Source organism: Phaseolus vulgaris, chromosome 2 (assembly GCF_000499845.2).
Source record: "Phaseolus vulgaris cultivar G19833 chromosome 2, P. vulgaris v2.0, whole genome shotgun sequence".
Classification (NCBI taxonomy): domain Eukaryota; kingdom Viridiplantae; phylum Streptophyta; class Magnoliopsida; order Fabales; family Fabaceae; genus Phaseolus; species Phaseolus vulgaris.
Window position 1 is genome coordinate 10,769,386 of NC_023758.2, and position 23,960 is coordinate 10,793,345.

At 31.5% G+C, this 23,960-nt stretch overlaps 1 protein-coding gene across 1 annotated transcript; it reads left to right on the forward strand.

Moving 5' to 3' along the window:
* Positions 1-7,803: 7,803 nt before the first annotated feature.
* On the forward strand, positions 7,804-18,928 carry LOC137810640 (threonine--tRNA ligase, mitochondrial 1). Its single transcript, XM_068612023.1, has 19 exons — positions 7,804-8,431; positions 8,534-8,593; positions 8,701-8,790; positions 10,286-10,360; positions 10,550-10,678; positions 10,783-10,872; positions 11,082-11,170; positions 11,258-11,354; positions 11,808-11,894; positions 12,230-12,314; positions 13,485-13,579; positions 14,163-14,195; positions 14,285-14,371; positions 14,973-15,065; positions 15,833-15,925; positions 16,015-16,236; positions 16,803-16,874; positions 17,535-17,606; positions 18,573-18,928. Exons 1-19 carry the CDS (start codon positions 7,973-7,975, stop codon positions 18,666-18,668), a joined length of 2,124 nt encoding a protein of 707 aa, XP_068468124.1. The 5' UTR covers positions 7,804-7,972; the 3' UTR covers positions 18,669-18,928.
* Positions 18,929-23,960: the final 5,032 nt, after the last annotated feature.

The following is a 23,960-nucleotide window of genomic DNA, read 5'->3' on the forward strand; positions in this document are numbered from 1 at the left end:
CTTATAACATCTTAAAACAGTTTTGGGTATTTGTTTCCTTGATTCTTTTCTTTGTAATTCGGCATTGAATTTCATTATACCTTCAAAGTTTGCGAAAATCTCTTATAAACAATTCAACCCCCCTCTTGTTTAAGGTCATATATTCTAACAGTGCCTTGTTTCAAACATACGATTTTAAGTGCTCCCAAATACCTATAAAATGCTTTCTCAATTAGAATAATCAAGCTTTAAACTTAAAAAAAGTACAAAGGTCCACAAGAAATTTACCTTTTTATGGGATATATCCAACGGTAATGTACTGGTCCTCCAAGCTTTGCCTCATCAGCTAGGTGACATGTTAAATGAACCATGATTGTAAAAAAGGTAGGAGGAAATAACATTTCCAAGTGGCAAAGAGTTTGAATCATGCGAGACTCAAGTTTATTAAGATCAAATTGACTTAAACTTTTCCCACATAATTGTCGAAAAAATGAACACATTTCTACTACCACTGTAGTCACATTGTTTGGTAGAACATTACGTACGACAATAGGTAGTAATTGTTCCATAATAATATTACAATCATGACTCTTGAGTCCAAAAATCTTTCCACCTTTCAAATCTACACACCTTGCAATATTACTTGAGTATCCATCTGACATTTTAGCATTTTTCAACGTCTGCAAAAACGTTTTTTTCTTTAATTTTGACAATGAAAATACACTTGGTCGAATTTTTCCTTTATCATCTGGCCAAAGCTCTTTCCTTATACCCATTTCTTTAAGAACCTTTTGGGCTTTGAGATTATCCTTGAACTTCTTAGGATCATTAAGTAATGTAGACAAAACATTGTCACAAACATTTTTCTCAATATGCATCACATCTAGACAATGATGTAACAAGTTGGTCCGTCAATAAGGAAGTTTAAAAAATATACTTCTCTTTCTCCATTGCTCTACTCCAACTTGAACAACATTCTTTCCACGAGCCCTCTTACTTGTATATATGGGGTTTAATGGTTTTCCAAATGTAACATTCACACCCTCAACTTGATTCCATATGTCTGACCCTGACAAAGGTTCTGGTGCATCCCTTAGATAATTTGTTCCATTAAAAAGATGACGATTCAATCTGAATTTGTGCTCTTTATTTAAAAATCTATGATGTCGCATAAAGCAGAATTTGCCCCTGTACAACTAAGAAGAGTCGGTTTCAAAGTTACAGGTAGGGCAAGCAAGACCAGTGTGCGTGTTCCATTCAGACAAATTACCTAGCCCAGGGAAGTCACTAATTGTCCACAACAAAGCCGCTCGCAATGTAAACATTTCTTTTTTTGAATAGTCAAATGTTTGCACTTCACCAAACCATAACTCCTTCAATTATCTTTTGAGTGGTTCTAAGTAAACATCAATGTCATTTCCTACCATTTGTTTTCCAGAAATTATCATGGAGAGGATAAAAGATGTTTGCTCCATACACTGCCAAGGGGGCAATTGTATGGGATGAGAACCATTGGCCATATATTATGGTTTGTACTCATGTTTCCATAAGGATTGAAGCCATCAACAACTAAGCCTAATCGTACATTTCGAGGATCATTTGCAAATTCTGGATGCAATAAATAAAATGATTTCCAAGCCTCAGAATCTCTAGGATGCCTCATCAACCCATCTTGATCATCCTTTGATGCATGTCTTGTCATAGACTCAATCGTCTTAGAACTCATAAACAATCTTTGCAAACGCAGTTTTAATGGAAAGTAACGCAAGATTTTTGTGTATTGCTTCTTATCTTTATTTTTCCACTTAGACGGTTTACACCATTTACATTCTTCTAAACCTTCATTGTACTTAACAAAGTGTCTAAACAGATTATCGAGATCTCAACACTAGAAACTTATACATAAATTCCTATTAATTTTTTTGACGCACTAATGAAATAGAAGAAAAGGTAAGTAAATAAAAAAAATCAAAAAAGAGAGATAAAAATATAATTAAAATAAATGTGATTAGTGGGACGAAAATGAAAGGTGAATTCAATAAATTAGTTACGTGATTTATTTTACTTAAATTAGCTTCTTTTGATTTATGTGAAGAAAATCTAAGAAGTGGTAGGTAAAATTAGTTATTAACATTTTATTTTTGTTTCCTTCGGTCATTTGAAAAACAAAAATAAGAGATTTGAGGATGATGATTACCCTATAATCTCAACACCTAAAAGTCGAGTAACACCTAAAAGTCGAGTAACTAACTAGTATGTACTATTGCTATATAAATGGAATTAAGTAACATTAAACAAATTTTGAAATATTATTAATCATATTATTAAGGAATATATCAGTTATCATATATATATATATGACTTAAATAGTTATTATTATATATCAATTATCATATGATATAGTTAGTTATTATATGACATAATTAGTTGATTGAATAAATATAATGAGGTTTTATATTCCTTTTCAGTATTACAATTTTGTATGTATATATATATATATATATGTATATATACTACACTCTTTCAATGAGAATTTATCTCATCTGAAACCAATCTATTTATTCTTGACATGGTATCAAAGCACGATCTTGGTGCTCTTGATTATCAAAATTTTCATACTTTCTAAAAACACCCATATCGCCATGGCAAATGATTCGAAGGGTTCTGAATCAGATATTAAAACCACTGATCCCTCACACTCGTTCTATATTCATCATTCAGATCAACCAAGCCATGTCTTGGTTCCTATCAACTATCAACCCACAACAAACATAAAAAAATCTCAGGAAGTATCAAATTCAACTTCTTCTAGTGCAGTACAAGGATTCATCGTGGAGCAGATTCAAAAATTGGCTCAAGCAATCAAATGCCACATGTTTGATTCCATCAACTCTTGTGTCTGTTAATTCTAGTAGCGCAAGTTCTTGGATTTTGGATACCGGCGCCATGGATCACATTATTTCCCACAAGTCTCTTTTAATTGAACCCAAATCTTCCAATATTACAAGTGTCAATTTACTGAATGGTGCTACGACACAAGTCAGACACACTAGCACCGTTATTTTTAATCCCAAACTCACACTTAAAAATGTTCCATGTGTCCCATCTTTTAACTTGAACTTGGTTTCAGCCAACAAACTCACAAAGGACCTAAATTGTTGTATTCTATTATTTTCTAAATTTTCTATTTTGCAGGATTTGGTTTCGGGGAAGATGATTGGCTTGTGTAGACAGTGTGGTGGTCTTTACTACATGCATCCATCAAAGAATAAATCGACTATTTTCCATGTCACTTAGCCATCCGACTTATGGCATTTACGTTTGGGTCATCCCTCTTTTTCTCATTTTAAAATAATGTCACATTCACTCCTTTATCATTCTAAATAACTAGGAAATAATTGTACAATTTGTCCAAAGGCTAAGCAGACACGCCTGCCTTTTCCCAGAAGCTCAATAACCACAAAGTTTCCTTTTTCACTTTTATATTGTGATGTCTGGGGTCCTCATAAAATTCATACGCACACTTGTTTGCGTTACTTTCTTACAATTGTTGACGATTTTTCTCGTTGCACATGGATTTTTCTCATGCATCATAAATCAGAGACACAATTTTTATTAACTAATTTCATACAATTAGTCAAAACTCAATTTCAAACAAATGTTCAAATGATAAGAGTGGATAACGACACACAATTTATTCCTCTTCCCAGTTTTTTTTCAAAATAAAGGAATCGAGCTCCAAAGTTCTTGCATTCACACTCAACAACAAAATGGAGTTGTTGAACGAAAACATCGACACATTTTGAATGTTGCTCGTTCTCTCATGTTTCAATCAAATGTCCCACTTGAATTCTTGGGGAAATGTGTCTTAACTGCAGTGTACCTTATAAATCGAATTCCAACACCTTTGTTATCAAACAAATCTCCATTTGAGGTCTTATATAACTGCCCTCCTTCTCTTGCATATTTACGGGTCTTTGGTTGTGAATGTTACGCGACCAATGTTCACCCAAAACAAAAATTTGACCCTCATCCATCTATTTGTGTCTTCATGGGGTATCCAAATGGCATAAATGGGTATAATTTTTTTTGATTTACAAACCAAAAAAATATCCATCAGTCGTGACGTATATTTTCAAGAAAATATTTTCCCTTTTCTTTCCAAATCTTTTCAGTTCCCTTAAAATTCATCACCATATTTTTCTCTACCTCCCAACAGTTCCTTCGATACACCGATTCAACCGATATCCTCTCCTGATTTTTCTCCCAATTCAATGTTTCCCTTACTTGATCAAAATTCGGAATCACCTACACCTTCCTCTGACGTCGCTATTCCAGAATCCTCATCCTCAAAAACAGCCATACCATCCTCATTTCATTCTCGATTGCCTACTCCGTCTTCTTCCTCACCTTCTGCGACGTCGGAACCCTCCAATCTGTCACCAATTTTGACCCTCGATGAACCTCCTCTCCGCTGTTCCACTCGTCATATTCAACCTCCTGCATGGAAAAAAGATTATGACATGTCTTCCCACATTAATCATTCTTCGATGCAATCAAGTTCTCGTAAAGGTACAAGGTATCCCCTTTCTTCTCATTTATCTATTTTTTGTTTTTCTCCTTATCACTGTGCCTTTTTAGCCCTCTTAACAGCATAAAAAGAACCATCTTCCTTCGAGCAAGCTAACCGTGATCTACTTTGGCGTCAAGCCATGTTTGCTAAACTTCAAGCTCTAGAACGCAACAACACCTGGCAGATGGTTCCTTTTCCACCGGGGCACAAACCAATCGGCTATCGTTGGGTATATAAAATCATGTATAATTCTGATGGGGCCACTGAACGGTATAAAGCTCGTTTGGTTGCCAAGGGCTTCACCCAGGTTGAAGGTATAAAGTATAAGAAAACTTTTTCTCCTATTACCAAGGTCACCACTCTTCGTTGTTTATTAAATGTTGCAACTTCCTACAATTGGTATACCCATCAATTTGATGTGCACGATGCATTTCTTCATGGGACATTACAAGAAGAGGTGTATATGACTCCACCTCCTGATCTTCATCGTCTGGGGGAGAATCTAGTATGTCGACTTCACAAATCTATTTATGGTTTAAAACAAACATCACGAAATTGGTTCTTAACTTTTGCAACTAATGTTAAATATGCTAATTACATACAATTAAATGCGGATTATTCACTTTTTACTAAATCTCAAGGTAAAAGTTTACTACGTTGACTGGTAATGATTTACATGAAATCAAGTTGCTCAAAAGTCATATGCTCAAACATTTTCTTATTTAAGATCTCGGTGAATTGAAATATTTTCTGGGGATAGAATTCTCTCGTTTCAAAAGAGGGATCTTTATGTCTCAAAGAAAATATTCATTGGATATTTTATAAGACATAAGATTATCAGGTGTGAAGCCAACAAAATTTCCAATGGAGCAAAACTTGAAACTGATAGATGAAGATGACAAAATACTTCATTATCCGAGCAAGTATGAGAGACTGGTTGGAAGATTAATATACTTGACAGTTACCAAACCTGACATAGTATATTTAATACGTACCCTTAGTCAATTCATGAACACACCCCGAAAGCCACATTGGGAAGCAACGTTGTGGGTTCTTAGATATACTAAAGGGACGCTAGGTCAAGGTCTTTTTCTACCATATGAAAATAATTTAACTCTTAATGCATATTGTGATTCAAATTGGGGAGAATGTCGTGCTACAAGGCGTTCTATTTCTGGTTACTGTGTTTTTCTCGGATCATCACTCATCTCTTGGAAATCGAAGAAACAAACGAATGTATCACGTTCGTCGGTAGAAGAAGAATACAAAGCAATGACAAATACTTGTCTGTAATTGGCTTGGTTGAGATATATAGTTTGGGATTTGAAGGTTGAATTGCACAAATCGACTTCATTATTTTGTGATAATCAAGCAACTTTACATATTGCAACTGATCTAGTTTTTCACGTACAAAACACATTGAGATTGATTGTCACATAGCTCGGGAAAAACTTCAAGCAGGTGAAATTCATCCATGTTATGTTTCTACAAAAATGCAGTTGCCAGACATTTTTACAAAAGCACTTGATAAAGATCAATTTGAATTTTCATGCAGCAAGTTGAGAGTTCTTGATTTGCACTCTCCAATTTGGGAGTATTAAGCAATACATCAGTTATCATATGATATTATTAGATATTATATGACTTTAGTTATCAAAGAAATTATATATCAATTATCATATGATATAATTAGTTATTATGTGACATAATTAGTTGATTGAATAAATATAATTAGGTTTTATATTGTAGTTATAATTTTGTTTATATATATATATATATATATACTACACTCTTTCAATGAGAATTTATTTCATTTGAAACCAATCTCTTTATTCTTGACACATATTAATAATATTTTATGGTATATCTTATATTATCAATAATTTTTAATAACATTTTTACATATTAATAATTTGTTTAAATAATGTTATTAAGAAAATTTAATAATATTTTTAATAGAAAGATAATATTCCAAATATGTTGTTAAAAATATTTAGTAATATTTAAAAAAAAAGAGTATAATATTATAAAAATATTATTATCACATAATTATCTTACACCTTAATATAAACGAATATGGTGAGAGAAAAAGTTAGAACAAAACGACATGTATGAATAAAAAAGATTTCAAAGACATAGTAATTAATACATGTATTAAAAATTTGCTTTGAAAAGTTATACTGTTAATTTTTAAAACATAATAAAATTAAACACTAACTTAATTAGAAATTAATTTTAATTTTAATTTATATAAGTAATTTTCTTAGTAGCCAATGTAAGAAGATCCATTTATATTTTAATTTAGAAACTAATTTAGTTACACCAATTTGTAAACCTTATTTTAAAAAAAATCATATCATATACATACTTATAAAAATTAAAAGAAATTTAAAGTAATATTATAAAAACTAAAATAAATTTAAAGTAATATTATAAAAACTAAAATAAATTTAAAGTAATATTATAAAAACTAAAATAATTTTGTTTAGTTAACAAGACTCATCATAAATTCAAATGCACCAATAGTTTTAAGGCAAATACTCCGTACACCCGATCACTTTTAACCTGTCCAACATATTGTTTTAATTTCAAAATTGCCCTTAATTCCGGAAATAAAAATCTGGAATTGAAAATAATATATTCTGGAGGTTATTAAGTTTCGGAAATAAAAATCTGAAAAAAAAATTAAAGTTCTATTTCGGACAAAAAAATTCCAAAATTGAAAATAATACATTTCGGAAAAAAATATGAAAAAGAGATTATTCTGTTTCGAAAATGAAAATCCAGAAACAAAAATGAAAAACCCATTCCAGATAAAAAATCCGTAATATAAATTTTCGTTATGGAAAAAAAAATCCAGAACACATTTTAGAATTTTTTTTAAGAACAATTTCGACTTTTCTACTTGAATCGGGGAGTGATATGGTGCAAGAAGCAATTGCCTAGTTTTAATTACATTGAGTTTTTCGGAGTGAGTTAGTTGATTCGGCAATGGCACAACAATTTCTACTTCCAACGCTGTCAAATTACTCTTTCTAAAATATTATTTTATAATGATAATTTGTTATAAAACATTTCAAAGTAGTTAAAATTCATTAAATTATGTATTTTAAATTTTTCATCTTAAAATAACTTTTTTTCAGAATATTTCTAAAATGTTCGATGGATGATTGATATTTTTAAAAGTATAAAGATTTAAAAATATATTTTATCATTTTACAGTGATAAAAAGAAAATGTATTTTTTTTTATGAAGGTGCATAAAACGATGGTCTCTCCACCTAACCATAAACCCTAGAAACTCACTGAACCCACTCACTCAACGAGAGCATACAGTTTTTGTTTTAATTTTTTATTTTCATTTCTCTAATAAAGAAAAACGAAAATTGGAAGCCAAAATCCACAGATAACACACTATGCTATGCTATACTCTCTAATCCGTTTGCGCCGTTACGCTTCTCCTCACTCTCCCCTTCTTCGTCTTCCTATAAACCGTTTCTCCTCCGCCGTTGCCGCCATGGTTGCTCACGCCAAGGACGACGCCTACCTTCAGGCGGCGATTCCTAAGCGCATCCAGCTGTTCCAGACTATCCAGGCGGAGCAGCAAACGCAGCGCCTCTCGCTTTCGCCGGATCCTATCAAAGTTAATCTCCCTGACGGCGGCGTGAGGGAGGCGAAGAAATGGCTCACGACTCCGCTCGACGTGGCGCGCGAAATCTCCAAAAATTTGGCCAACAACGCGCTCATCGCCAAAGTCAATGGCGTGCTCTGGGATATGACGCGCCCGCTCGAGGAGGATTGCCAGCTCCAGATCTTCAAGTTCGACGACGACGAAGGACGAGACACGTTCTGGCACTCTAGCGCGCACATTCTTGGCCAGGTCTAGCTCTGTTCAATTTTTTAAATATTTTTTATGTCAATTTGTATTATGATGAATAATGATATTGTTGTTGTTATTGTTTTTTGTTTTGTTTATTTTCAGTCTCTCGAGACGGAGTATGGATGCAAGCTCTGCATTGGGCCCTGCACTACAAGAGGGGAGGTTCGTGTGTGCTTTTTGTTGGTTGTAATGTGTTTCTGCAGTGTTGACTTTGTTGTGATGTTTTTGTGAGGTGTGCATTGAATGAGACAGTGAATGTTCTATGTTAGGGATTCTATTATGATGCGTTTTACGGTGACTTGGGTCTCAATGACGATCACTTTAAGCAAATTGAAGCTGGAGCATTGAAGGCTGTTGCGGTATTCTTCTTCTTTATTACCTTATTTATGTCCTTTTAACGTTTAGTGCTGCTTTAGATGCTACCGTGGCTCTTGGGATTATTTCCGGTTACCATGATGAACAATAGTAACGGTACTAAATGTTTTTCTGTTTACGTTCATTTCTCCTTGTAATCTTGTGTTTTGTAGACTTTCAGATAACATTTAAACTTTATAGTTGCACAGCTGTGGAGTGTAATATCAAAGATTGTTCCAAATTTCTGACCCCATATATTTCTATATCTGGATCTAATGTTCATCAACAGTATATTTGGAATGTTAAAATTGAATTTGGTTTATTTTGTTGACCAAATCTTGAGTTTGGAATGTTAAAAAAATAGTAAGTGATTTTATTTTTAAGGAAAATGCTATTCTAAAATGATATCTTCCCCAATATGAGTGCAAGGATGTACCCTTCCTTCAACTTTTGTTTAAGATCTCATTGCACTTTCAATTAAATAAGGTAGATGCATCACACCCTAACTCATTTTAGAGATAACCTCACTTTAGAGGAGCCAACCTTATTCAATTTTTCAATTCCATGGATTTCATTGCTTTTGTTATAGAAGTTGTCTCTAATCTGGTAAAAATTGATTTTGATTTTTAAGCTTTTTTGATTGGCCATATCGCCCTTAGTAAAAAGCTAATTTTAATAAAGAAAGATAGGAAGCCTCTCCCGTTTTTAATTAGCTCCAAACGTAAGTTTGATTTCTAAATAAATCCAAATCCCATTTTTATAATGCATGTTTGGAAGCAACACTTGACGCTGTTTTTATTGTAGAATGCATGTAGTGGTGGATGGGTGTCCACTCACTGATAAAGAGTTTCAAACATAGAATTTAATGTCTAAATCATAACATATCATTTCATACTTTCAAATGTTCCTAATACAGCGAAAGATGTTTCAGATTTTCCTTCTTAATCCAGATGTTTTGATCTGGTTGATTTTTTGCTTTCTTTTACCTCTCATTTCCAAGAATTTTCCTAGCATGTTTCTATGGTAATAAATGTTGGCTTTAAATGGAGAACAAGAGAAAAACGTTGCAGTAACAAAGACAAGTATGCTAAGATGGTTATGTGGCAGGATAAGAAAGGATGGGATACAAAATGATTGTAAATGAGGAGATTTTGATGTGACAGCTACTTAGAAAATGATGATGAAAAATCAGTTGGGATGAATTGGAAACATGTAAAGATGGCACTGGAGGCACCGATGAGGAGAGTAACTAATTATTTTAATGCCTTATAAAAAGGGGTGGAGGAAGATCAAGAACAACAGTGGAAGAAATTATAGAAAGGAAAGGTTCACAGTGAATAATATTTCTGAAAATTTAGTTTTTAATTAAACCTGTTAATCTGTGATATATTTAGCTGGCCCCATTTAGTGGAACAAGTTTATTGTTGTTGTTGTTGTATGTGCTGTTCATCATTGTGATAAACATTGCTTTTGTGTTAATTTTGGAGATTATATTTACAGGAAAAACAGCCCTTTGAGCGCATTGAAGTTACACGTGATCAGGCACTAGAGATGTTTTCAGATAATAAGTTTAAGGCAAGCGTAACATTAATTTTTGGAGAGGGTGGGCTGGGGTTAGCTTCTTGTTTTAATGATATTATCTATTACCTTCTTAATTACTCAATCATACTGATCTGAACTATATTTCCAGTTTCCTTTCGCCTATAATATTTTATATCTCAAATTCACAATTTAGCGCTTTGGCTTTGTGTTTATTGTGATCAGATTGAGATTATCAATGATTTGCCTGCCGACAAAACTATCACGGTATACAGATGTGGTCCGCTGGTTGATTTGTGTCGTGGACCCCATATACCTAATACATCATTTGTCAAAGCAATTGCATGTTTAAAGGTATGTGTAAGCTTCCTTTTCACGCAACCACTTCTTAGTTTTTGATTTATCCTTTAATTTGTATCAATGACAAGTGCTTTGGTTTAATTGGGTTGGAATTCCAGGCTTCATCAGCATATTGGAGGGGGAACAAAGAACGTGAAAGTTTACAAAGAGTTTATGGCATATCTTATCCTGATCAGAAGAGTTTAAAGGTGTATTGAATGATCAATTGCAGTTCCTTGTGGGATAAGTAAATAACTAGCTAGTAGTCGTAAATAGTGTCCTATAGCATTTATCAGTGCCCTAGCTCGTCTGTACTATGCTAGATGCACACTGTAGTGTTTTTGAATTAAGGCTTACTGTGTTATTATCATTTGTTAATTGATTCTTTTCCCCATCTTTTTGTTTTTGAATTTTTTAGGAATACTTACATCGGCTGGAGGAGGCTAAAAAGTATGACCACAGGATTTTGGGTGTGAAACAAGAGCTTATTCTTCATCATGAATGGAGGTATGTTGGGACCATTATTGTCTGAGATTGCAACATTTAGTAAGCTTCTCTGACTGATATGTCTTCATCTGTCTTTGTTTATGTCAGTCCAGGAAGCTGGTTTTTTCTTCCACATGGCACTCACGTTTACAACAAACTCATGGACTTCATTCGAAATCAGTATAGAGACAGGGGCTATCAGGAGGTTGAGTGTTAGGCTACATCTGGCTCATTGTGTTGAGTTTAAAAGTCACTCTGATGTTAAACTTATCAAACAATCTTTAAAAGCAATGTGGAACTTGTTTGTCTGTTTTAGCTTAAAAACTTCTTTTAAACTAGAAGCTCTATTTCGTCGTTCCACATTGAACTGTGTAGGATGATTGGGAGAGGGAGGCTACAGTATAATCTTTTATTTTTTTGAGAAAAGCTACTTCAGTTAATTATTTTAAAAGCTTTTTTTCCTTTTCTTTTATAAACTTTAAGCTCCTTCATTTTTTAAAGACTTTTTCTCCAAATATCTTTGACTTAGCTTCTCATTTTAAGGAGAAGAAAAGCAAAAAAAGATAGGCCCAATACTACCGTATTGTAGGAGTTTCTTAAAGTGACAAAGCAATCTTTTTCCATGTACTTAGTACTTATTTACAAATGGAATCAACAGGTCATATCTCCAAATGTATTTAACATGGATCTGTGGGTGCAATCTGGTCATGCTGCAAATTATAGAGAGGATATGTTTATCTTAGAGGTATGCTTTTCCCAATATCTATAAATACTAGTTTCTTTAAGAATGTGGGTTAGAGAGTTGGAGGAAAATTCTTTTTCTCACGGGAATCTAGATGAATCATATTTGTCTTGATGTATGTACTCATGTAATTATTACCTTTATGAATGATCTGTGTGCGAGGACCATGTATGAGGATGTAGGTAAAGAAACTAATAGAGTTGTTGGGATTTCTATAGGATATCTAGTCCATATTTTAAGTTGCACAACCTGAAAAGTATAAAACCCTTCCAAGAAGGTATTTTATTTAAAAGAAATCAAGTTATTGACCAAAGTGTATTTTTTTTTATGTGAACTAGATTGAGAAACAAGAGTTTGGGTTGAAACCAATGAATTGCCCAGGACACTGTCTGATGTTTAAACACAGGGTTCGATCATATAGAGGTAATTTTCAGTTAGATGGAGATTTATCTTTTCAAATGGTATCAATCTTTTATGTTTGTATGTTCAGTGGATGAGCTAGTCCAATCTGTCTGAATTCAGGAAATGCACATGTTTGAGCTCCTAGATAAGTGTATTACAGTTTGCCTATGTAGAAAAATAAGTATTCACTGTTGTTATTTTATGGCTTCAGTTTTTCCTCTTCCTATGATAAGACCGATTCCTTTTGTGTACAGGACGACCAGGGTGGGAAGTGTGACTGTGGTTCATCTAGAATTTGTAATTTTCCACATAACATATTGTTGTTTGGCATAAGCAAAAGTTTTTCAATCTGTCAACTTAATAAAATTGAACTTGACTATGAATTTATGCCTTTGTGGTGGTGATAGGTGGCCAGTCTGTATTTATTTTACAAGTGAGCTCAAATACCAAGGGCTTGTTTGAAACTGATTTTAATATTTTATTTAAAAGCTATTTTGTAAATAGTTTTGGAAAACTATTTTCGAGAACATAAAACTAGAACACAATATGTTTGATAACACAATCTTTCTCTGTTACTGCTCCACCATGCCACGGACCATCATCAATGCTGAACTTGTAGGCCCTTATCACCATCAATATCACACCTTTCTCTCCCTGTATTGTTGACTTGTCCTCTCACCACCATCCTAGATGTACCACCACACTCTTCCACTGCTGGAACGCCTTGCACTGTCAACCAGCTGCCATCACTACTTGCTGCCAGAATGGCTTAGCATTGTCAATGCAAACCCTTTCCTTAGGTTAGGGAAAAATGATGAAAATAAGAGAGGTTAAAGGGTTGACTATGGGTTTCTACAAGGCATCACTTTCTCTTTTCTTGAGAGACATTAATGAGAAAAAAAAAAAAACAGATTCAGAAAACATCTTGAACCTGTTCTGATTTTTTTGTTTTAAAAAACTAATTTTGAAAACATTTTCCCCAAAATTTAAATGAGAACTAATGACATCAAGCAAGTTTATTGTTTTTAAAATTAAAGAATTGTTTTTAAAAACAATATTGAAATAGAGGCTCATCTGTAGTTTGTTTTTAAGTTGATATGCTTCATGGGTTTGAGTGTATATATTGAAGAATGGAATTTGATTGAGCTGATATTTTATATGAAATATTGTCTCAACTTTTCAATGGTTCAGAACTTCCTCTCCGTTTTGCTGATTTTGGGGTTTTGCATCGGAATGAGGCTAGTGGTGCCCTGAGTGGATTAACACGCGTTAGGCGATTTCAGCAGGTAAATATTTCTTCTTTACCAGGATTAACATAATTTTTGGGGTCTACTTTTTATTGGGTTTATCTAATAAAATTAATTTGCTGCTTAGTATATTAAACCAGGAAATACATTCTTTTTCCTGTCAAGGTACAGAGGCAGGAAGGCATACATTTTTGTGCATTATTATGGCTATATTCTTTGATTTTCTTTTTGTAGGTATACATAGTGAATTGAATACTAAGCATAACAAAAATCCCATTGGGGTGTTTGAAATTTTTAATGCATGTTTTGGGTCTCGTTAATTATGAATACTGGAGTAGAAAATGCTATTTTTTCAAAAAAGTTGGGGATTACTGTTTGTGGGCTTAACAATTTTATAGACAGAAACAGTGGATTGGTCTGCTCATATTAAAATTATACCACCTGGGATTGTGTTTATATGCTGTTATAATAGTGTAGTTAAAATGTATTTTTTCCTGGTGATGTTTTTTTTTTCCATTTTTTAAAAATATGATGCGATTACAACTCAAAGAACTTCCCTTATCTTTACTTTCTATTTTCTGTACTGTTTCTGTTAATGACATTGAATTTAAATGTTGCTCAGGATGATGCACATATTTTCTGTAGGGAGTCCCAGGTGAGTTTATCTTTAAATTTATGCATCATAAATCTTTGTAAGTCTCTTTTGAGCTGCAGTTTGAGTTACTGATTTTATTTATTTTACAGATAAAGGATGAAGTGAGGAACGCATTGAGTTTCATCAATTATGTCTATAACATATTTGGTTTCTCATATGAGCTGAAGCTTTCAACGGTATGCTTTCAATCTTAATTGTTCTTAATGGCTTTCAACGGTATGCTTTCTAAATGTCTTTAAAATCAGAAAATCCAGAGTTTGAAAGCTTAGTCCCAACTTAAGGTGCTCTCAATAGTATCTTAATTGTTCTTGCCTGTGGACTGTTTTTAGATTTTATTATGAAATCCGATTTATCTGGCAGTTTCCTCCAGTAGATTAAATTATAATTATGGCTATACTAATTGCTTATTTAAATTTACAAAGAAATGTAGTATTTTTTTTATTGTGGGTTCTGTCATGTATTAGTGTTTAAAACTGGATGAAATTTTGCAAAATCAATGTATTCACCATATATTATTATTTATCTGGCATGGTAACTTTATGGGGGGACTTACATTATAATTCCGTTTCTTCCATGTAGCACTGAATCATTGATGCTCATTTTAACTTCACAGCAAATTTGTTGTCTTTCTATCCTGGTTCCCAGTTAAGGAGAAACACAGAGAAAGTTTTTGCACACCAATACTTGTTTTTATATAGAAAGTTTTTATTTTTTCTTTCTGTTAAAGATCACTGTTTGATAGCGTTTTGTTATTTGTTTTTTCATGTACATGATTAGAGACCAGAGAAATACCTAGGAGATATTGCAACTTGGGATAAAGCAGAAAGTGCTCTTAAAGAAGCTTTAGATGATTTTGGCAAGCCTTGGCAGGTAATTATGTCTTCCTCTATATATCTTATAGAATACTTCATGCCAATGACATATAGTTAGCGATCTTGTTTTGAACATATGGTTATAATTCTGCTTTGATTAGAACTAATTCAAAATGGATATCCAAAAGTGGAGTTTTCTCATCTCACCTTCAATTCAATTATAGGTTTACTTCATTTCATTATTATTTTCTGATAGAACACAGTGCAGTAGTATTATTGAAAGGGAAATATTAGCCTTGTCAGATAGTCCTCTGTAATAGTAAGAAAACACCAAGAACCTCTAAACAGACACTGAAGGGTGTCAAATACCAAGGGAATTCCCAGATTTCTCTCAATTCACTCAACAATTGCCTACACCTGTTTTCTCCCTTCCCTTCACATTTATCCCACCATTCTCTCATCATTTGGTGATAGTTGCACAGAATCACTCTTCTCTCCAATCTGCCTATGAAAGATGAACTTTCTGTTAACAACCTCAAAATCCCCTTGTCCTTTTCTCTACTACAGGCCCATTCCTCAAGTCCACCCTTGACTTCTCTATGCATCATATCACCCAATTTGCTTCTGTTGCCAATTTCGTTCTGTGGAGGACATCACCCATTTCTTCTCTTTCTCTTAATGTTGATATGGGCAAAGGGTTTTCCACTCGCACCTACGCACACTCTTCATTTTTTATTTTCTCAATTATTATTTTCTGTGGAAGGAATGTGACATTTGTTAGCTTTTTAATATCTTTGTGTTTATATTCTGTGTAAAACCTTGCAGTTGAATGAAGGGGATGGGGCATTCTATGGACCAAAGATAGACATCAGTGTATCTGATGCATTAAGTAGGAAATTCCAGTGTGCAACTTTGCAGGTTTGCCTTGTTCAGATGGATTTGTGTTCACATGATTTAGTTTTCGATAACTTTTCATCTGATAGCTGGACGGATGTGATTTCTTGCAGCTTGACTTCCAGCTTCCTGATCGTTTTAAGTTGGAATTCTCTGCCGAGGATGAAGCCAAAATTGAGAGACCTGTAATGATACACAGAGCAATTCTAGGGTCTGTTGAACGCATGTTTGCCATACTTTTAGAGCACTACAAGGGTAAATGGCCCTTCTGGCTCAGTCCTCGTCAAGCAATTGTATGTCCCGTGTCTGAAAAATCACAAGCTTACGCACTACAGGTACACAGCTCTGATTTTTATGCTTTATTCTTTAGTATATTTGCTTATAACTATTAAATGATACAAATGTTGTACTGCATATCTCGACACAGCACCTGTAATTTCATGTCTGTAAATTAACTGTCTATTACTCTCATAGGAGCTTATGTACTTTTCCTTGTGTATTCCTGAGCTTTTCTGTATCATGTTCATACAATTGAGTCAGTTTGGTTTCGTGTTATTAAATTATGTTCAGTCCATCACATGCACTTTGAAGTAAACTTCCAGCTGTAACCTGATCACAAAGCTCGAGCAATCTCCTTCAACAGTTCACCAGCTTAGAGTGTGTTTCATTAATAATCACTAAAGTTCCACCTTGTACAATTCTTTGAAATAGGAAACAAGGACGGACATGTATCATTTTTGTAATTATTAGCAAACGCAGGAAACATTTCTTAAATCAAACTGGCCATTGACTTTTCATTGTTTTATTTGTAATTTGTTTGGATACTTGTACTACTATATTTTGATATGTGAAAAGCAAGGGCTTGTTGTTCCTGTAACATTCTTGGAGTGCAATTTTCTAGGTGCGAGATCAGATCCACCAAGCAGGGTATCAGGTTGATGCTGATACAACTGATAGGAAGATTCAAAAGAAGGTAACGTAAACCTTTAGGCCCAAAAGTTTGATTTCATCACATATCATTCATTCAGAGGACAATAATGCCCACAATTTTTTCTATACTGCCAATGAAATATTGGTTATATGATTGGTATTATATTTGAAATATTTTTATGGTTCATATTATGCAAGTGTTTAGACAGAACACTGGTCTGTTGCCAAAGAGAATTTTATATTACTGGTTGTATCTTTTCTGCCCCAAGCTGTTGGCACTAGTCAGCTACTGATGAGTTAATGTGTTATGTTACTAGATTTTGTACCTTGCACGTTGCCAAAGTGTATGTATTCTTCTATTTTAATATTTTAAAATGTTACTTGTAATGAATTTGATTTTATTCAAGTTATATATTTGGAACCTTAATTAGAGTATTGTAATTTCATTTAATGCAACTAAACTAGTTTGGTCTCCCAGACAATGACTTGGTATCAGTTTCATAACCTGTTATATCAAACAAAGTTAATGGTCGTTTTGTGTCTTTTAATATCTGGGTTTTTATTTTTTATAAAAAGATTATTGTACTAAATGTTTAGTAAATCTGTAATTGATTTTTTTTTAAAATACTGTATACTTGTATTATTTATCCAGTTTCTCGATTGAAGAGAATTGTCTTTAAATAGAAGTTGTGACATTCTGCAGGTGCGAGAAGCACAGTTAGCACAATTCAACTACATCTTGGTTGTCGGTGAGGAGGAAGCTAATACTGGACAGGTTCTTTCTTTTTCCCCTTCATCATAAATAAACCTGTCCTTTTCTCTCTAGACTTATACTCATGCATTTCATATTTGATTGACCTAGGGTTGTTGTCAACTGCAAACAGTTTTTAATGATTTTTTCACACTTGGATAATTAAGTTTGGATTAATTAGAAGTGTCTAAAGGAGAAAGCAAGCTTGCTTATTTGAGCTGTGCACAAATAGTTTCATCACAATATTTCATTTACACATGGCATGTGCATTGTGCATAACATATAACATCATTCAAATTCAGAAACTGAAAGGGTTTGAGATTGAAGGTAAGATATATACCCTTGGCCTACATAACAAGCGAAGCTTGGGCTAAGGATTCTAGCATGGTCAAGTCTGTTCAGGCGTTGTCTTGATTGATTTTAGTTAAAAGAGCTTAAGCATGCTAGTATATCTCATTTTGGAGAAATTATCAAGTAGAACGCTAAGTATCCATATTCCCAATCCAAGCAATATCTTTATAATACATTCAAATTTTACAATTTATGGTACAAAAATATAATACTTAATCATGTGTTATTTAAAGATTAATGTAGATCATGATGGTCTTGAAGCACCTTATAATTTTTCCTTTTAGCTCAAGTATGCCTTAAATTTGAAGGGAGTTTCAAGTTAGATGTAATGTAAGCCTGAGCTACATCCTAAGAATTCTGATTAAGGTTGCATCATCTACTAATCTTGGAGGCTTTCTCCCGCAGTATCTCTTAAGAGGTGGCAATGGTCTGTGATCTGTCTGGAGAAGTATAACACCATTATTGTGCCTGGTTCCTAGGCTCTCTAGACCAAATATAATTTGTTTTTCATTTCTGCACCAGTAAAATATATTATCATCAGGGTTTACACCCACTTGTTGAGCCATTAGTTATGGATCATGTATCTTTTGATGGTTCTCTTTACTACCTGTGGAAAACTGAGTTGATTTGTTATTCCAGGTGAGTGTGCGAGTTAGAGACAAGGGAGATCATAAAGTTATGAGCATAGAGGACCTGCTTAAACATTTCAGAGACGAAGCTGCAGCTTTCCATTGATACTTTGCTTGTGACAACTGTTGAAGAAAATTTTCAGCCTCAAATACCTTAGTTTTAACACATTTGTGTGTGCATTATTTATATTTTTAACCTAGTTATTTATCCTGGTTTTATATATGATTTGAATGATCACTGTATTGCATTGCCATCATACTACTAAGATAATGGTACTTTTGGTTATACCTGGAGCGTAGTCAAGTAGATCTTGTATTGTTTTTTTTTACGTTCCTACCTTATATAAGCAGTCGAGTTTACAGGCCTCTTGAATTTTCTATTTTCTTTTGAAGTTGGTGACTGACATTTGAAGAAAATATACCTTTTGGAGTTGGTCCTCAAATGATGATTGTTTGCAACTTGCCTAGGTTTTTATTAGGATCCAGGATTTTGTCATCTTTGGTGGATTATTAAGCACGTTAAGTTGAACATTCATGTCCATTTTGGATGTAATAACGTATCAAATGTTTGTACGCAGTTAGCTTAACTGAACTGATAAATACATGGCATGACCAACATAGAATTTGCTTCATCTGGAAGATAGTTACGGGTTTAGAGTCTTCGTCAAATTACTTCTCACTCAAATGAACTGATTTTTGCATAAACGTTGAATCTGCAACTTCGAGAGGATAATCTTGGATGCAGTTGTCCCAACTGTGACGTCAACTTCACAAGTGTAGTAGGTAGCTTTAGAAGTTATCCTTTTTTTTTCATTAATCAAATGAACTTGAGCATAAGTAGTTTACTCACTTCACAACATAAATGAAAGGGTTCGTGCTGTATGATTTATTCTCTTCAATATATCTTTTTACTTATTTATTTTCTTTTTAAATAAAATTTTAATAAATATACTTAATTAATATCGGTAAATTTGACAAACCAGATACATTCATGAATAATGTTTTTTTTTTTGCTTTTATTTGATGTATTCCTGACTTTTTATCAATAAATATAATAATATCTGTTCTTCATAAGTTAACAAATAGACCAAATTATCAAGATTGTCATTTATAGATTGACAATATATCTACATCATCTCTTAAAAATTGTTTGATAATAACTTCATTCTAAAAATAGAGATATATTTTAAAACTATTTTAATAATTTGTCTATTCTAAAATAAGCTGTTCCAAACTTAATCTGCATGCAAATAGAAAATTATGGAGTTTTCGGGCAAAATGATGTATTCTCATCAGCATTTGAAAATAAAGAATGAAATGTTGTCGTGAAAATTTATAATTATTATGTCTGACTGATTTTATAAAAAAATTCTATTAAATTTTGAATTATTTAATTGAGATTAAGTTTGATGAATTTTAAATTAATTCATCATACATCAATTATTATAATAATAAAACTTTCTTTGATTTTTTTCTTATTAAATTGTAATATATTTTTGAGTTTCCTGTTTTGTTCTCAAATTTCGACCGGTACAGTGTTATATTATTTTGAATGTTTTCTTAGATATTATTTACTATTTATTTTAAGACTTAACTTTGAAATAATATTGTTAAGTTAATATAACAATTTCTTCATGCACTTCCATAGTTACTGTGAAAAGATAATTTTATCCTTAATAAAAATAATAAATAATTCTAAATTTGTATATCTTCATCTTCTTTATCTTTTAGCAGCAACAACACCTTAGGCACCAAATTTAAAAATACCTATTTCGATGGTTGTTGGTATATGATTGTTTCACCAACTCAAACATTACTCAGATAATAAGAAGTCGTACGAGAAAATCTTTGCAAAAATATTTGAAAATCTAAAGATTGGTTTTAAAACTCAAAAATCTTTGAAGAAAAGGGTTGCAACCATGGTCAAATGATAAACTATTTTAATTGATGGAGGATGTAGAAGAAAATGAACATGAAAGGGATGATAGCATTATTGTACACGATGGAGAAGGAATTGTGGAGGAAGAATTTGAGGAAGTAGGAGACCTTATTGACAAACAAGACAAATAGAAGAATGAGCAAAATGAAGATGGTAAAGACACGAGAAACAAATGAAAGATATAAGTACGTGGATCATAACGAATATGAAAAAGATATACAATCAAAAATTGAGAAATATAACAAAGAAACTGGCAAATACAAGGTTATCATAACTATGACAAAAAAAAGCTTAGATATGGGAGTGTAGGAAAAAATATGGAAGCCAATAAAAGAAAAAAATATGGAGCTAAGATATTAGATATAAGTAAAACTTGAATAGTATCATCCTAAAACTATTTAATATTGGATTCAAAATTATAGTCACTTGAAACTTCTTAATTATATTTTTTTTTACATTAAATTGAAGAAATAATTATGAAATTATTTATTTTGTAAAAATTATTTATCTCAAAAAAATATTTCAAAAGGCGCTAATTTATAAATACCACGGAAATTTTATTTTCTATTTCCTGTGTTTTAAAATTTATTACAATTATTTTCATAAAAAAAATGAGAGAAGAAATTTTGAGTATATGTATATGATGATAGTATGTTAGATGAAACCTATCTTGAGTCCCTTCATTGAATAAGTTATGTTGATACTTTTTTTAGTACAAAATAAATTAAGTTTTAGGTGGTACAAGCTATTGTAAATATTATTATTATTATTATTATTATTATTATTATTATTATTATTATTAATTTATATATTTCATAGAATTATTACTTATTTTATATTAAACTTAAAAAAATAAATTTATTAATTAATTTGAAACTAATCTATTACTAATTTTATCATAACATTACAAGAAAGTTATGAAATAAAAATCAATTTTAAAGACAAAAAAAATTAGTTGCTACATACAGTGACTAAATTGGTGACCATTTTAAAGACTACACAAATTTTTGGTTTCTAAATTAGTTTCTATTATTGTTAAATAGTTTCTAAATTGGTATCTAATTAGCTATTAAAGTCTTAACTACTAATTATTTAAATTTTAAATTTGGTAGCTAATTAGTTACCGATTTAGAAACATTTAACAATAATAGAAACTAATTTAGAAAACAAAAGTTTTTTTAGTTTCTAAAATAGTCTCTAATTTAGTCACTATAACAATTAATTATTTTTTATATTTAAAATTAGTTTCTATTTATGATTTTCTTGTAATATAAAATAATTTTTAGAAAATTTATATAGAATAAACCGGATGATTATGAGGTAGTCTTATTGTTTACAAGCGACCTAAAATCAAAATTTAATTCAAGTAAGAAGGATTGACATATATGACACATTTTTATCTATGTGAAATACTTTTTAGTATTTCATTCATATTGTCCTCAAAATTCAAAATGATAGTTTATAATTCCAAAGGAACTAGTTACTCTACCCACTAATATAACACATTGTTATTAAGAAAATTAAGATTTTTTTTAATATATATTTATTAAGAAAAGAAGTAAAATAATTAAATTTTCAATTTTATAGAAAAAAAGTCAAAGTCATGTTTTTTTTTATAAAAAAAATTAAATAAAGATCACACACTAACAACTTGATGCGTAGTGTTTGATAAATAATTATTTACACATTGTTTGGTTATTTTTTATCAACAATAAATTAATAAAATTAAATGAAACATTTTAGAGATATTCCAAATTAAGAATCCATCAAATACAGTATAAAACTTTTTGAGGAGTCACCTCTTCCCTTACTACTCCAAAAACTGATTACCAGCTAATACCAACTAGTTTCCAGCACCCTAAAACCCCCCCTACAAAACCATTAGAATTCTGCACCACCACATCACCTTCCTTTGAGAACATCTTCAAAATAAAATAAAATTATGTCCTTTCTACATCACTCTCCATTATTATTTTCAACCATACAATGTTCAGGGTGTTGTATATTGGTTTCTATCAAGGTGTCTAACTTTTTTTTTTATGATTTATTATATGATATATATTTTTTTTCATTTAGATATTGTTTGTTTCTTACTATTATTTATGTTTATCAGATACACTAGTTTTAGATTATTTTTTTTGTATAATAATTGAAATATTTCCCAAATATTCTAATATATTTATTTTTTAATTACCAACAAAACAAAATTCATAGTTTATATAACAATTTCTGAGTGTAATACACATGATATAGTCAGAAAATGTATATATATGTAGCAATTAAATTAGCAGATTTGTTGGTGTGAGCACTAAAAGATAAATATTTGTCAATACTTCTTATGCATTGCACATTGGTGAACATAATTTTGAGTTTATTTTGATGAACTTATGCATAAATACTTTTAAAAAAAGAAAAATATGAAAATAAAGAGTAAAATAAACTTATTTATAGACTAAACTTAATTTATATTTAAATTAAAAAATTAGAGAAATTATTAGAAATGACCCCAAATTACTTTTAGGTAGACTAATTTGAATTCACATATAAGTTTTATTTATTTATTTTGCCTTTCAAAATTCTTTATTGAAAACTTCACAAAAAAAACAATATATGTTGTCTTTCAGTTTATTAGAAAATATAAGAGAATATTCAATGATTAGCCCACTTAGTTGTGGAGAGATGAGTTACTTATTTACTCATAATTGTATCTTATCATTATTAATCTATTTTAAAATTTCAATAAATATAAATATGTAACCAATTCTATGAATAAAAGAGAGACTATTTAGTCTGAACTCATAATAATTCTAACATATGTTGCTTTTACTTTTTTTTATTGTCATTCCAACAAAAATCAAATCAGTAAAAGATAAGAGACTATTTTGATGTTAATTTATTATTATTATTATTATTTTTCTTATATTAATTACATTTGACTATTTATTAAGATAATTACTCACGTAGCCTTAATCTTTTCCCTAGAAGTAAAAAATAATATCTGTGAATCACCTATATATAAACAGAACCTGCTGAGTGAATACTCTTAATATATAAAGTATATATATTTTCTTTGTTCTGATAGAACATGTTTGGCTTATTCATGAGATTTTATTAAAGTTATTATATTATTAGTTTCAACACTTAACATCCTTAAACCAGCTGTAACAGTTGATTTGTAAGTACATTGTGCTAGATTCGCTGTGTGTGACTACGTGCTACGAACCCATACACACGCACACCCACTGACAGACACATCATGATCAGTAGCTGCAGATATGCACACGCATGCATGAAATACAACTTCCTTTCTCACAACTACAACATATATCAAGAATTAGAAGTATCTAGAATAAATAACAAAGCTAAATTTCAATGGTTGTTAATTATGTTATTATTATGTTATCATTATTATAATAATTATTATTATTATAGTAATAATGAAGCTAACTGGGTAGAATG